The 16956-nt window shown below is 42.0% G+C and overlaps 1 protein-coding gene across 2 annotated transcripts in view; it reads right to left on the reverse strand.

The window, feature by feature from the left end:
- Window positions 1-16954, reverse strand: part of METTL16 (methyltransferase 16, RNA N6-adenosine) — a 57104-nt gene extending 40150 nt beyond the window's left edge. The window contains exons 1-3 of one of the 2 annotated variants that reach the window (XM_074189213.1): window positions 16507-16954; window positions 12431-12596; window positions 12155-12288 (exon numbers count right to left, since the gene is read on the reverse strand). In XM_074189213.1, the coding sequence (XP_074045314.1) occupies window positions 12155-12282 (128 nt within the window). In that variant the 5' untranslated portion in view covers window positions 12283-12288; window positions 12431-12596; window positions 16507-16954. Of the gene's footprint in view, window positions 1-12154; window positions 12289-12430; window positions 12597-16502 lie in introns of both variants that reach the window. The other variant, XM_074189214.1, reaches the window with a different exon arrangement.
- Between the last annotated feature and the right edge of the window lie 2 nt (window positions 16955-16956).

Genomic DNA, 16956 nt, shown 5'->3' on the forward strand with positions numbered 1-16956 from the left:
ACCTAACCACTCCAATAAAACATTTTTTAATGGGAAAAAAAATTATTCTATAGGGTACGTTGATAGGCATACTAGGGAGAAGGGCAAAAAACAAAACCAAAAACCCCACATATCACTGAGACCTACTATAAAATTGCCCAAAATCATCAATCTGTTCCTGGGAAAGTATCTCATTTGCTAGGCATATTAAAAAAAAAAAAAAGAAAAAGAAAAATATTTAAAGTTAAAATCTTTCCTGGGAAGGCACACAGTCAGATGTAATCAAATGTGCTTAAAAGGGTATAAGATTCTCCTAAAAATCAGATGATCCAGATATTCAATGATTTTGCCATGGGGAGAAGGAGGAAGTCTTTAGGATCCCAATTAGAATCCCAATTAAACTGTAATCATCTCAATTCAGATTTCACATCTAAAATAACAGAACAAGGAGGCAAACCTTTGTTCAATCTTCTGAATTAAATGTTAATTTTTTATTAAAAAGAGACTTTTTTGGTGATATCAGCTGAGCAGCTGAACAAGATGGGTCTACAAAATTTTCTCTATAATCAAAGGGCTTCAGGAGCATGTGATATTTCTGGAAAGAAAGGATTGTAGGGTTAACCCACTAAGTAGACCATTACACGAGGGCAGTAAAAGAAATGGGCTTCATTTGGCCCATAGTGGCACTCAAATCTATTACTCTGCTTCATTATCTCCTACAATAAGCAAATAAAAAGGAAATCTAAATAGTCAATTATTGTTCAAGACTTAAGATGGTCAGATTTAGAATTTTAAACAATCCTTTATCTTCCAAAAAGAACTTGTAGAGAACAAAAGACTTAACAACACCAAGGAACCAGAAAATGTCCTAACTCCTTTTCCCCACCTCAAAACCTCAAAGTTAACAAGGAGGTAACATTTCTGAAGTGGAACACTTCAGAGGCACAAAGACTTGTGTTTTGTAAGACACAAAAAAAATGGCTTAGTATGAACTTGCTGAAAGCTGATGCTCCTTTAACCATCTCTCTGAGAAAAAATTTTAGACTTTAAGATCTTGGCATCTTTTTATATATACCATGACACCCACACAGTTCAATCAAGCAACTAGGTGAGCTATATTACAATTATGTAGTTTATGAGACAATGCAGAATGATGCATCAAATGATTGTTTTCTTAAACTAAGATAATCCAAGACCCTAAATCCTCAGGCCTCAGCAAATGGACTTTCCTTGACCACACTAAAAATCAGCCCAGAATAGGTTAAGTTTTTTTGGACTGGTTTTAAATTTATCACCAACAAAAAAGACAGGAAGGAGAAAAATTATTACCCTCAATTTTACTCATTCAATTAAAGCTAGCTCTGTCTATAGACCATGAACTCAATTTTCCCCCTTACTCAGCTACCAATTCATCACCAAAAAGTCACTCGACAAGGCCATAAATGATTAAATGTGACCTATGATGCTTCAAAGTATGAAGTCTTCCTAATAATGTAGTTTCTAGGAAAGCTGAAACAAATCCAATAGAAAATATTGAACTGGAGTGGCTAGGTGGCGCAGTAGATAGAGCACCGGCCCTGGAGTCAGGAGTACCTGAGTTCAAATCTGGCCTCAGACACTTAATTACCTAGCTGTGTGGCCTTGGGCAAGCCACTTAACCCCATTTGCCTTGAAAATCCTAAAAAAAAAAAATAATGAACTAGATTGGACCAGTTTATTTCTAAGTCACTAATTAAGGCACATTTACAAGAGGCTGACCTTCACTGCCTCCTGCTCCACCCCATCCCCCACCTCCCACCAGTCTGCTCCACAGAGTAAAGGTAAAGAACATTCAGAAATTCAAAGGTCTTTCCTTTAGTCCAGCTCAGTTCCAATGGCCTTCCACACAAGAATAGTTGTACTCTGAAGAGGAGGGAGCTGAGAACAGAAATAGACAGTCCATGCCAGAAAACAAATCTGAAAATACCGGTATGGATCAGTTGGCCTCCTATGGTAAGCAGCAGCCAGTCGCCTACTGTTGAAAGACTAGTAGTACTTCCTTCCAGGAGTGACAGCAGTCACCTGAAGATAACCCTGACAGCACTTAAACATTAATTACCCTGTTTCTTGAGACATGTGGGTCAACACTAACAGCAATATGATTAAGGCTTCCTTTGTCTCAATTCCAAACCACTGTTTATTATATATAGAGATCATTCTTACCATTCAGGGAAAGCGTACATAGAGATGCATTTACCCTAGATTGTTGGGCAACACTGCACACTATGTATTAGCAAGAAAACACAAAGCACTTAGCAGAAGCTGGTGTTTACTGCTAAGTCTGGTCTCTCATAATTAGTCCAATAACTGAAGATGGGTGAGTAAAAGTAAAAAAGCACCAATCCTTGGGCTTCAGTTCCAAAATGTGCATCATTTTTCCCCTGCAGGAAAATGAAGATGCTAGTGTAATATTTAAAATACTTCTGTGGAGCAAATTCCAACCACCTCTTAGTACTAGTAGAATACCACTTTTTATTGAGTTTTTAATTGACTGAAGCCCCCAAGCAGTCCAACAGGATTTACATTTTCTTTATATGGAGACAAAACTAAATCACCCACCAAACACAATACTGTCCTCCACAGTCCACCACCTCTACAATAAAATTTTTTTTCCCCCTCAACTTTTCTTTTGGACAACGATAACAAAAGGACATTTTTTGATTTAAAGACATTTTTGATCACATATTTAAATAAAAGAGGCAAAGGAACTAAAATGAGAGGGAATCAGATCTCTAATGCTTATTTGTCACCAAGTAAGGCACTATCCATAAAATCTCTGACCTTCTGCTTTACTTGCCCCAAAGCAGAGGTCTAAGAGGTCCCATTTCACTCCTCCACAAAGGTGAAAGGACCCCAGGCTTGGAATGTTGAGAGTCATACTTTTATTGGTCTAATTAATTGGCTTTTTCCTTCTTAATTCTTTGTCATAAGGGCTGACTTGATAGGTGGAGGAAGGGAGGAACAGAGAGGACAGTCAGGTGCAATAAAAACAAAAGATTTCATTTAAAAAGTTAAAGGCCTTAATTTAGTAAACATATACATCACCATAATGGAGGTGCCTCTGGGTAATCTGCATGTCTGTCATCCAAGGAAGATGTGACAATCACAGTAACATGGTGAAAACAGTCCCAAGTCCTGGGCCAAGACCTCTGTTAGCCTGCCCCCCCCCCCCCCGCCCCCAACCTCCAGCTTCTGGCATTGGCTTCAGTTCTTTCACAGTCATCAGGCTGCATTAACTAACCCTGGAAGGCACTTAAAAAAAAATCTGGGGGGGGCGGAGCCAAGATGGCTACAAGACAGGATCCTGTCTTAGGTGCTCTCTCATAAAACTTATAAACTAAGGACTCTAACTAAATTTTCAAGAGACAGAACCCACAGAGGGACCCAGTGAGGCAATGCTCCTACTCAAGGTAACCTGGAAAAGAGCAGAAAGGCTCTGCTCCCCAGGTCGGAGGGGCGGCCCTCCAGAGCGAAAGAACTTCAGCCTCCCCGAGGCAGTCCCAGGGTGCTGAGAGCCGTGGCTCACAGCAGCGGGGGAGTTTCCTGACCTACGCCCTGGGGAGCACCAGCACAACTTGGGGGAATGGGAGGAGGGGGGACACATCTGCCAGTGCAAGCACATGAAGCCATTGAACCTGGGGAGGGGAGTGAAGATAGACTGCAGAGCTCTGTCCTCTGCCCCCCAAACAGAATGCTGGGGTTCTGACCACATTCAGATCCTGATTGCAGTCTAAGCCCCGCCACCTCAGCCCTATGGCAGAGGGGGGGCGTTTATAATCATTCACAGACCAGGAGGGAGGACAGAGCCTCACACACTGAGATCCTTGTAGGAGTGTCCCAAAAACTCAGGAAGCACCCCAAAACCAGGCTTAGGCTGGGAAAATGAGCAAGCAGAGCAAAAAGAGGAATACCATTGAAAAATATTTTGCATCTGAGCCCAAGAAGGATCAAAATACTCAGTCTGAAGATGAGGAAGCACAAGCTCCTGCATCTAAAGACTCCAGGAAAAACACAAATTGGGCTCAGGCTATGACAGAGCTCAAAAAAGACTTTGAAAATCAAATAAGGGAGTTAGAAGAAAAACTGGGAAAAGAAATGAGAGAGATGCAGGAAAAACATGAAAATGAAGTCAGCAGCCTAATCAAGGAAATCCAAAAAAATGCTGAAGAAAATAGCATGCTAAAAACCAGCTTAAGTCAAATGGATAAAACAGTTCAAAAAGTTATTGAGGAGAAGAATGCTTTAAAAAGCAAAATTGGCCAGATGTAAAAAGAGGTAAGAAAGCTCTCTGAGGAAAATAAATCCTTCAGACAAAGAATAGAACTCAGTGAGAATGCTGAATTTACAAGAAATTGGGACTCATTACTTCAAAACCAAAAGAATGAAAAATGAGAAAAAAATGTAAAATATCTCATTGAAAAAACAACTGATATGGAAAACAGATTTAGGAAAGAATTTAAAAATTATTGCAATACCTGAAAGTCATGATCAGAACCTTGACATCATTTTCAAAGAATTACTACAGGAAAATTGCCCTGATATCCTAGAAGCAGAGGGCAAAATAGAAATGGAGAGAATCCACAGATCCCCCGAGAAAGAGATCCAGAAAAAACAACCCCCAGGAATATTACAGCCAAGTTCCAGAACTCCTAAGTCAAAGAGAAAATATTACAAGCAGCCAGAAGGACACAGTTCAAATAACATGGAGCTGCAGTCAGGATCTCACAGGACTTAGCAGTGACTACATTAAAAGCTCGTAGGGTTTGGAATATAATATACCGGAAGGCAAAGAGCTTAGAATGCAACCAAGAATCAACTACCCAGCAAAACTGAATGTCCTCTTCCAGGAAAAAAGATGGACTTTCAATGAACCAGGGGAATTTCAAATGTTCCTGTTGGAATGGCCAGAGATGAACAGGTTTGATCTTCATATACAGGACTCAGGTGAAGCATAGAGAATGGAGGAGAAGGAGAAAATATGAGGGACTTAATGATGATGAACTGCATGTATTCCTGTATAGAAAAATGACACTGATAATACTCATATGAACCTGCTTAATTAATAGAGCAGGTAGAAGGCAATTTTATAAATGAAGCACAGGAGAAAGCTGACTTTGAAAATAAAATATGGTGTAAAAATGGAATCAATAAAAAAAGGGAAATGTAATGGGAGAAAGAAAAAGGAAAGGGGGAATAGGCCAAGATATTTCATATAATAAGATTTTTCTTTATTACAATGAGCTATTGCAATGATATGAAAGGGGAAATGAGGGAATCTTCACTCTCATCAAAGGTGGCTAGGAGAGGAAACTATATATACTCAATGGGATATAGACATCTGGAGTAAGGGGGGGGGGAGCGGCTAGGTGGCGCAGTAGATAAAGCACCCGCCCTGGAGTCAGGAGTACTTGGGTTCAAATGGGGTCTCAGGCACTTAATAATTACCTAGCTGTGTGGCCTTGGGCAAGTCACTTAACCCCATTGCCTTGCAAAAACCTAAAAAAAAAAGAGGGGGGATGGGGGAAGGGGTGGGGATGTGAATGAAGGAGGAGAGGATGGACCATGGGGGGAAAGTGGTCAGATATAATACATTTTCTTTTTTACTTTTTGCGAGGGACTGAAATTGGATGGCCTGTCCGGGACCACAGGGCCAGGTGGATGCTGGGCCTAAGGGGTGCTATGTGGCCTCAGGGCCTCTTGGCCCCAGAACCAGGGATCTGTCTGCTAGGCCACTCAGCTACCCTACAGCAGAGTCAGAGTGAAAGGAAAGAGAAAATATAGTACATGGTAGTGGAGAAATAAGAAAGGAGGGAGTTGTGATCAGCAATGGCAACAGTGGAAAAATATCGAAGTAACTTTTGTGATGGACTTATCATAAAGAACGTGATCCACTCTTGACAGAGTTGGTGGTGTTGGAACACAGACTGAAGCACATTTTTTATTATTATTATTTTTTTTGGGGGGGAGGGTGTAGGGCAAATAGGTCTGGGCAGCCTGCCTGGGGCCACATAGCAGGGCGATCATTGGGTGTCTGAGGCCGGATTTGGACAGGGGTGCTACTGGCTCAAGGGCCAGTGCTCTGTCCACCACCCGGCTGCCCCTACTATTATTACTATTTTATTTTATTTTGGGTCTTTTTTTCTTTCTTTTTTTGGTTTTTGCAGGGCAGTGGGGTTGGGGTGGCTTGCATGTCACACGGCTGGGTGATTGTTGGGTGTACAGTGCCGGATCATGGGTTCAGGTGCTCATGGCTCCAGGGCTGGTGCTCCATTCACTGTACCACCTGGCCATACCTACAATTATCACTATTATTTTTTTAATTTTATTTTTTTCTCTCCCCTTTACTTTATCGCTCAAGCAAGTCTATAATTTTTTTTGGGGGAGGGGATATTTTGTTTACTCTTAAACAAGAATATTTTACTAATGTATAAAAAAAATTATTTGTACAAAATGAGAATAAATATTAAATAAAAAAATCTTCTGAGGCTGGGTCCACGGGTCCTGGAAATCAATTAAGTAATGCCCCCATCTTAAGCAGGCATGTACACAAGCACTCCATTACATGTGTGTACATACAGGCAGCACACACACTCACTCACTCACTCACTCACTCTCCCACTTACCCTCCAGCTCATAGCAGTTTATTCCCTTATGGGAACAAGAAGAGCTGTCTGTTCTACATTATCCCAGCCCACCATCCTCCTCTGATATTTATTCTGATATGTCTGACGTTTATTTTAATATGTATGAAACAGTTCAATCAAGGGAAATAATCTGACACACTGGGCTGAAAGAATGCAAGTCCCTGGAGGGCAAGGGCTATTTTTCCATTGCCAAGGCCCTGCCCCATCAGTCTTGATAACTCTGAAGAGAACACTACAGCACTGCAGAGAATGACAAGTATCCAAAATAGGAAGCAGAAGCAATGACGCAACCAGTCTGCCTCTCCCAAAAGGACAGGAGAGTGGATCAGTTAGAGGCACTAGGAAGGTTTGGGTTTGACAAGAGGAACAATTTTCCAGGCTATGAAGGGGGACTCTTGGGGGCTAAAGCAGCCCTTAACTTACCCACAACCCCCCCCCTTACCTGTTTTAACCTGTGGAAAGAATTGAACATTATGGATTCTACTGTCCTGTCTTCCCTGTGAAATCACAACTATCTATAATTTTTTTCCTTTAATTGTTGATTCTGAAGCATTTAAGGAGGGGGTACCATGAGAGGCCACCACTTGGAAGTAAAAGATCAGAAGAGATGGGCTCTGTCCTCAATCCTGGGTGCACATAAATTTGCAAAGTCCAATATCCTGCTAAAGCTTTGTACTAGGAGGTATGGTCAAACTAGGGCCCCCTAACCCAAGGTTCTCTGGATGAGTCTAGTATCTAAACTGTCTGACTTCACTCAGAGCTGCCCTTTTCCCTCCCGAGTCCTTTCTCCCCTTTCTGGACACACACACAGCTTGCCTGAGGTCCAGAGACAAGTCTACCTGAGGAGGACCACTGTGAATAATGAAAACCTCTGCCATGGCAAAGACTGCATTTGGAAAACTTGGCAACAATGAATAATCCCAAACTGCTCCTCATCACAAAAACCCACCTTTTAACATAAATACTATTCTAATGGTGTTAGAAAGCTACAAATAAAGAGAAATTACAATCTGCAAATAATTAAACTTAAAGGGAGCTTAAATGGCAATAGAAAGACTGGTAGATATGCTAAATATTTTAGGTATATTAGTCTGCAACCAATTACTTGACATGGTCTGCACTCAGGAATGGTGTAAAGAAAAAGACTATCCAGGAATTCTATCATCATGAAAGGGATGTGCCTGAGCATGAAGGGAGTGAGATGTAAAATGGAGCAGACAAGTTGAGCAATGCACTCTCAGCCAAGAACCAGTCAAGATCTAGAGGAAGGAGTCTGAGGCCCTGATGGCAGGATACCAAGGAGATCCCCACAGACCCGAATGGGGTGCCATAGGGAGTCCTGCAGCATCTTCATCAGTCAACACAGGATGAGGGGAGGCATAAGTCAATAGAGTCCTTGAGACAAGAGAAGGAAGAGCCAACTGGGGTTTGCAAGATCTTAGCACTTCTTATTATCAACCCCATAACTGAATATGGATTTTTTTAATTTGCCCTTGTTTATATTTCATCCAATATATTACTGAACTCTTTTTGACAAAAATCCTCAAATAAAGCACCTGAAATTATACCATTCTTACTCAATGTCATTTTCAGAATATGGTCTCTAGTGTTTATCATGCCGATATCCTCTTCTCCACTATCCAACCCATAGGAATCACACGTTGACGTGTGTGTGTGTATGTACATAGTATGAATATGTGCTAACCTGTCCAAAGACTGAACTTGTGACCTTAGCTTCCTGAGAAGGACTGTTTAACCCAAAATGTGTAAGATGTATTTAGGAAGCAACTATTTAGTTTCAAGATAGTTTTTTTAGCTTATTTCCCATCTTTTCAACCTCATAAAGACTGCCCAGATCTGATCTTATCAATCACTTCAGCCGTCTTCCCATCCAGGACTACAGGTTTCTCATTCTTTCCTTGCTCTTCAGATCCTCCAAGTGTCCTAGCTCCTCTTCTTACATGTTCCTGAAAGGTTCCTCCCTTCCCAGATGGAAGAGTCTCCCGTATTTATGCAGGCCCTCTGAGCTGATCCCAATGACATCTATCACAGAACATAGTACTGGGGAATGCTTGTGGCCTTCTTAAAGAAACAAAACACCAAGATCTCCCAAAAACAGAAAACAAGATGTTTTAGAGATACTTCTGAAACTCCAATACTACAGTTTTTGTGTTTCAGTTGACTCTTCATTTAAATGGTATAAGGGCTATCCTTCATATTGAGTCAACCTTTCAAGTCAACAGACAGCTAACACTGGCTAAGGGAAAAGAAACAAACACATACGCCTTGGGGTTTAAGAGTAACCAGGCAGGAACATCAATTTCAGGGGTGATGGGCACCTACTACGTGCAAAACCCTGAGCTGAGCATTACAGGGCTTAGAACAATGATCTCATGAAGCTTATACTCTAGTTGTAAAATCCGCTAAGCACCTCAATAAATACAACAGAGCAAAATGTAAATGCCTTAAGGGAGGTATGAAGAAAAAGAGCTAGGATGGGGAGGCAGCAAATCCCATCCATTTGAGGGGCAGAAGAGAAATCAAGAAAGGCTTCAGGGACAGCTAGGTGGCACCGTGGATAGAGCAACAGCCCTGGAGTCAAGAGGACCTAAATTCAAATCCGGTCTCAGACACTTAATAATTACTTAGCTGTGTGACCTTGGGCAAGTCACTTAACCCTATTGCCTTGCAAAAACTTAAAAAAAAAAGAAGAAAGGTTTCATCAAAAATCTAACAGTTTAGATGGATCTTTTAGGAAAGAAAGGCTTTCAAAAGGCAGAGATAGTGATGGAGAATTTAAAGGTTAATAGGAATGAGAGGTGGAAAAGCACTGAGTGTATTCACAGAACAAGAAATAAAAAAAATCTTAGAGAAGGGCAACACCAAGTAGAGATAAGACTAGAAAGGAAGAGCAGGACATGGGAATTCTTGAATGCCAAACTGAATTTCATTGAGTAAGCATTCAGGAATCAATTAAAATTTTTTGAGCCTGGATGTGACAGGAAGAAAACTAAGCTTTAGGAATATTAATCCTGTCGTAATGGACAGATGGCAGGAGAATCTAAAAGAAAAGTTAAGAGATGATTCACAAACCTGGGCATAAAGGGGCCCAGTCCTGAACTCTGATGTAGTAACAGAACAGAAAAAGAGACTATGAAAGCCCTGGTACCAGATTCTATGTGGAAGGGAAGAGGAAAAGGAATCACAACCGAGTCTGTGGGCTAGCCAGGAACAACTGAGGGTTTTATGATGAATGATCCAGACAGAAAGATGTGGTCTATTTGTACAGCATTAATGTTGCTGATGAAGGTGGGGATGTGGGGATGGTTTCATTTTTGCCTTTGTATTCTGGGCACCTACTCCAGTACTGGCATGGACCAATTATGTACCTGATTTCCAGTCTATAGATAGAATATCAACATACTGGCGAAGAAATAAACACATACCTATCGAAGTTCAAGAATAACCAGACAAGAATGTCAATCTCGGGGATGATGGGCACATTTCCACCATAGGTGGATCAGGAGCACTATTTTCAGATAAGGTAGGTAATGAATTGCCACTGGAGGAATGGGTGCATTGTTAGTGCCAAGTTCTAATTGCAGCTTTAACACAAATTCAATAGATGGCCAATTCTCTAGGTCTCAGTTTCTAATTTGGTGAGATGAGGAAGATACTATCAGGAAAGAAAGGCTTCAAAGGACTTGTGATGGTAAATGCTTTGTAAACTTGAAAGTTAACACATAAATGCAAATTATTGTCATTTTATGAGAGAAAGTATAAATCTGGGCAAACAAACAAAAAACCTACAAAGCTGATGTTCAGCCAACTTTATACTAAGGGATTTTTTTGCAACAGCCGATAGACAGCTACATCAATCATTTTAGTAATAGTATTTTCAGCACAAGCCAGGGAGCTGACTTTGGAGGACTTTCCCTACAACCTCAGTCACATCTATGGGCAATTACTTGCTCTGACCTCAGTTCCCCAACTTGCTTTCTCATATACATTCATTCTCCTCTAAATAAGAACAGAAGAGTTGTATTTTCTTCCTAACCTGCCAAGGATGCTTAGCTTGGACCTAAACAATCATTAGTTGTCCAGTTGCAGGCTCTTTGGAAACCCGGCAGTTATGTCTCATAGCACCATGTAGTCCAGAATCCCTCCTTCTCATGCCTTAGTCATTCCCATCACCCCTCTTCTCTTCAGAGCCATAGTCATGATCTGGAAAATGGAAATAATATCTTAACCTCGTGAAGGCAGGATCAGAATAGTGCTTAAAAGACTTGAATGCCTCTGAGATAAATCAATAAATATTTCTAAAGTGGCACTGATAGGTACTAAGGAAAACAAAGAATACTATATTCTAAGTTCTTAATAAACATTGGAGCTGAGCCAAATGAAACAATCTCTCGAGTGTTGTTGATACATAATTTGTTGATGGGCTTGAACCAAGGTGAATTTAAGGAAAAGATTGGTAAAGAAAAAGCTAAGATAGAAATGGGATTTCCCCCAATTTTCCCTCTCTCAATCCCTAGAAAAGAAACCATGCAAAAGATGAGAAAGTCAAAGGAAATAAATTCTGACACTTATGATTTAATAATTTATAAAACACATTTCAATGTCTAATATGCTTTTGACAATAAAGACAGTTCCCTCATTTTTACCAGTGGGGGAGCCTGAAATCCAGAGGATTTTTATGATCTGCCCAGTCACATGGTATTCAAGGCAAGATTCTGACCCACTTCTCTCCTGACCACAAAGTAAAACACTATTCACTGAGCTGTACATTCTCTCAGGGTGGCCGAGAAATTCTTACAATTTTGTTCATGGTATTCATCCAAAGATCCATCTACCTCTTTACAAAGACTGCTGACATGCAGAATCTTCCATGAATGGACAAGTAAGATGGAGGCAGTGTCCTGTCCCTATTCCTAAATTTCACAACTTTAAAAAGATCTTTAGGAAATCCTGATCCAGCCCTATTTTTTTCCTTTCCCTGTTCCTTGGAGAAAAGGAACAATAGTCATCACATTGGTGGTGCCATTCAAAACCCAGATTCCCACAAAATGGAGGCAGAGGAAAGAAAAGCTACAACTATAAGGAACAAGCAGAGAAGCTGAATCTTCTACAGATTCCCCCTACCTCCAACCCCCAAAACAACAATAAAGCAACAGCAGCAGGAATAATTCCAATCTACAAGTGTGAAAGCTTCTGATTTCTAATCACTAATCAACTACCAGGGACAAAAGCAGCAGTTTCTGATGTTCCTATTTAGCTTATAGATAAAGAGAGAGGAGTAGGATCCTCTTGAACATTGTCTACCACCATAATACAGGTTGTTCTAAAAACACAGATCTCCAGTTTCAGCCTACCTGAAAATTGCCTTGGTACATACCCATGTCTCCTCATCTCCATAATGTATATCATACTGGAATTAAGTACCATAAAGATCCCATATGAAGCAAATATTCCTTGGCCTATTGACCTACCTCACTCTTCCAGTCAGATTTATCTGGACATGCTGCTTAAAATCTGGGTACTTGGAAGCCAGATAGGCAAAATCAGGAGGCTTATCCTTATACCTGTTCCTTGCATGCATTGATTTATTCAAAGCCATCCTAACCTAAAAGAATAAAATAGTAACATTTAGTAGTACAGAACAAAAAACACAAATTACAGTATCTTTGTTGATCAAAAAAGCTAAAAATTACATTTTAAAATAGAAGTGCATCATCTTTTGAGAAAGGAAAGAGACAGTTAGTTACCTTGTATGGAATGTCAATTTAAGTAATATGATTCAGTATCATGTGTACTCCTAAGTGTTACAGTAAAGTGCTGGTCATCCTCCTGGAATCAACCAATATCATCAGAGAATAACTCTGGTTTTACCACCCCTGGGTATCTCCACTTGTCTCAAGGAGCTGAAGAAATCTATATTAAGAAAAAATAAAAATTTTTGAATTTATTTCAAATAGGGAAAAAATGTAAATAATCTAGAACTCTCAGGAGAAAATCATAAAATCATGAACATGGTCAAGTCAAAATTTCAAAAAGGTTTCTATTAATCTCTCACTAATCTAAGCACTAACTGGATCTAAACATTGCTCCTGCTTCTATTCTAAGTCTCAGATTGGCAAGGAAATTTGGGGAGCTCTCTTCCAAAAATTTAGAGCAAAGGGAACAAGTATTTACTAAGTGTCTACTGTAGGCCAAGCAATTTTTTTTATAAATATACATATTTATATTAGGGTATCTATGTTATAAATATTATCTCATTGAATCCTGACAGGTTCTATCATTATCATCATTTTACAGTTAAGAAAAATGAGGCAGAAGTTAAATGACTTGGCCCAGCAAGTGTTTAGGGCCAAATAATTATCAGTAACAAGGTAAATATATTCAGCTATTGGAAATAATTTTCTTTTCCCAGGTGGTTTCCCCCCCTTTACATCACTTCAAATCTTTCAACTATTATCAAAAGTTCAAGTCCTTATAGGTGTGGAATTAAAATGATTTTTGTAAAGGGAGCATTTCTTTTTTAAACTGAAAACCCAGAGTGTTTTTGATCAATTAGGACTCAACAGGCTCATATAAAGTCCAGAGTTGTCAGAAGTTATACATGGCCCTTCTACAGTGATTGCTGTTTGATTTCCCCTCAGTCCTTCCATCAGGGCAGATCTCTCTCCCTCTACTGTTCTCTATACTTGGGACCTTTATAAAAACTATTCCTTCCTGTTAAGTTCTTTTCCCCCTCCCTCTTAAAGAGAGAGGATACCTGGCCCTTGGACCAAAATCTGCTCTCCTTAGTTCCAACTCCTGGCAGGAAGGTTAGGATTACTGGTCACCAAGAGTAGGAGTGTCAAGCTCAAAGACAAACAGGGGCTACTTAATCTCTAAGTATATCTCTCTGAGGGCCACATATTGATTCAATTTAAAATGAAATATGATGTATAAATATTTCCAAATTACCTTCTAACCTGGTTTGTCTGCATGGGGAGGGGTAGAACGGAACACAGGAAAAAGAAAAAGATGGAAAAATAAACAAAATTCAACAAAGAATAAGAAACTAAGGTACTAAGAGGGTGAGATGATGCATAAACCCATTAAATATGGAGATTTTTTCCAAAAAAATAGGAAGGTCAGTAAGATTTCTGTTAAGTAGACAACATTGGGGCGGCTAGGTGGCAAAGCAGATAGAGCACTGGCCCTGGAGTCAGGAGTACCTGAGTTCAACTCCAGCCTCAGACACTTAAGAATTACCTAACTGTGTGGCCTTGGGCAACCCACTTAATCCCATCTGCCTTGTAAAAAAGCCTAAAAATTAAAAGAAAAAAGTAGACACATGTAACAGGGCACATGAATGACACTGTATAAAATTAAGTAAAAAAAAAAGAAGAATTTTTTAAAAAAGGAAGGTAATACTAATTGATACAGTTATCAAGTCTTTAACATAAGGAGTCAGTAATGCAAAAGACATAAAGGATGCTCCTTGTTGCTTTGCTCTAATTTCATCCATGTGGTTAATTCCTTTCACTTATGCAGATCATAACCTCAGTAGACTGGCAGATGGCTTTCAGAGGGTTCACCATCTCCCTGCATTTGAGTCAGGCTTTCCACGGGGTCTATCTCCTGGATCATCTTACCAATGTGCTACCTGGGCTTATGCTCTAGCTACAAATTCTTCAAGAGCCTAGGGTAGCTTCCGTGTTACAATGAGGGAATAGAAGAAGAGTTTAGTAGAGGCAAGATTGTTATACATGGCTCCAGAGGTCAGTAAGACTATCTCAAAGCATTTCTTGTTCAACCACTGTGTACAGTTGAGTACACCCTTCCTAGGCTAATTCTGGTACTAAAAGGGCTCAGAACAAGAACATGAGACTTCCTTTGCTTTGATTTCTACTAGCTGAGAACACCAGTTGCCATCCTGCCCATCTTTTAAGGTTAGACCAAACATAACCTTCCCCATCCCCCAACTCAGTGATGCTCTTTCCAAGTCTACATCTCAAAAAAGTGCCATTTGCACTGCTCTTCTTTTTCTATTATTTATTACTTTATATTGAGTGCTAGTAGAGTAGATAAAGCTGACCTCAGCTGTTCCGGAGCCTGATTCTGACCTGTGTGACCCTGGGCAAGTCACTTAGCCTAGCAATGAATGCTCTTAACCCCGTTCTCATATTTTTTAGTCTCAGGATCCCTTTACAAATTACTGAAGTCCTAAGTTTACAATTCTTGGTATTTACCATACTAAAATGAAAATGCCTTAGTATTAAAAATGATTTTAACCTCATCTTTTTAACCACTGAAAGGGGTTCAAGGAACCCTAAAGGTCCCCAGACCACACTTTATTAAGGACAATTGCTCCAGGAAATTTTCTAATACCACTAAGGCAGGTAAAATGTTCATCTGAGGGGTATCTAGGTGGCAGACCAGCCCCCAAATCAGGAGGACCTGAGTTCAAAACCAACCTCAGACACCGAATAATCTAGCTGTGTGACCTTGGCATTGCCATGCAAAAAAAAAAAACACGTTGATGTGAATTATTAGTTTCCTCATTAAGAAGTTCCTAATAGGGGAGACTAGGTGGCGCAGTGGATAAAGCACTGACCTTGGAGTCAGGAGGATCTGAGTTCAAATCCAGCCTCAGACACTTAATAATTACCTAGCTGTGTGGCAATGGGAAAGCCGCTTAACCCCACTGCCTTACAAAAAATAATAATAATAATTTTCTGGAAGGCAAGGCCTTATGTCAGTATCTCATAAAGTAACAAATCTGTCAGTTTGATACTTTCAAAAAGTTTTCTTCCAGCAATCCACAGGGCTTGTGGTTCACAGAGGCACCAGCAGCGCTTTGGGTAAAATGAGTCATTTACAGGTTTCTCATTAAATTTAATCTGAGTATTTTCCAGTCCTATCACAGGAGAAATTCCACTCCCACAGACACTGAATACGTTTCCAATTACAGTGATACCACACAGGCTACCAGAAAAGGAGGGCACACAAAAATAATGGGGCACATCTCAAAACTGAAGAACTCGGACGGGACTTTCACTAACATCTGGTTCCATCCTCTCATTTTACAGCTAGATGGTGCAGCGGATACAGCACCAGCCCAGGAGTCAGGAGGACCTGAGCTGGAGTTCAGTCTCCGACACTTGGCACTAGCTCCGTGACTTAACCCTGATTACCTCCCATCCAGGGCCATCTCCAGTCTAGCTGATTCTGATCTGGCCACGGCGCCCAGAGGGCTCTGGAGAAGGTGAGGCTGGTGCCGTAGCGCTGCCCCCCAAGTTCAACTCCAGTGCCTGGCCTCCCAGAAGGACAAACAACAGTAAGTGAGGAGAGCCGGGCCCAGGACAAGTCCGGGCTCGCTCGGGGCACATTAGAAAGCGCCTTTGCCGATTCTTTCATTGAAAAGCCCCCCCCCCCAGACTCTTAAAATAACGATTCGGGGGGTTTTTGCATTTTAATCGATACATCTCGTTCGGCCTCACCTTAATTTCCAGGCATTTACTTTCTCGTTGGGGGCTTTTAATTCCAAATTTATTAGGAGAAAACCGCGGTCCGTCAAGGCTGGGCGAGCGGCGCCAGGAGGCAGCTCGGGGTCTCCCCGCCCCCCGCTCTCCACACACACGCGCCCCTGGAACTCGGGGACTTGCCCAAGGTCAAGTCAAGGGACTTGAATCCAGGCCCCCCCGCCGGCCCCGGCTCCCGGACTCCGAGCCCCCCCCCCCGGGCTCTGGGACCCCTCCGGCAGCGGATCCCCCGCGGCCCCCGCCGGGCCTCCCTGGAGGCGCTTCAGCGGCGTCGGCCCGCTCAGCCCCGGCCCGCGGTGCTCACCTACCCGGCCACTGGCTCCAAGCCGCCGCCGCCGCCTCCTCGAGTCGCCCGCCGGCCCTAGTAACAAACGCAGGCACGACGCGCCCAGCGCGCCGCCATCTTGAGCCGCGGGCTGAGTGGCCGCGCCGCTCTCGCGAGGCTTGGTGCTCCCGCCCCGAAGGGCGGCGCGTGAGCTCTCGCGAGAGCTGCTTCCCCGTGGCCCGGGGCCGGAGGAGGAGGTGAGGGGAGAACGCAGCGGCCGGGGGCCGCTAGGGGGCACTACTCGGGAAGCACGTGGCGAGCCGAGGCGCCTGGGCGGGGCCGCCAGAAGCAATTGTGTGGCTCGCCCAGGCTTGGAGGAGCCGCCTCCCCTTCCCTAGAGGGCTACAGAAAGGCTGCGGGATGGCATTGGGCCGCCTAGTCCGGGCTGGCATCCGGGGATGGCTGCCCCCTCCCCCCCCACGCGGCCGCGCTC

This window comes from Macrotis lagotis, chromosome 5, assembly GCF_037893015.1.
Source record: "Macrotis lagotis isolate mMagLag1 chromosome 5, bilby.v1.9.chrom.fasta, whole genome shotgun sequence".
NCBI classification, from domain to species: domain Eukaryota; kingdom Metazoa; phylum Chordata; class Mammalia; order Peramelemorphia; family Peramelidae; genus Macrotis; species Macrotis lagotis.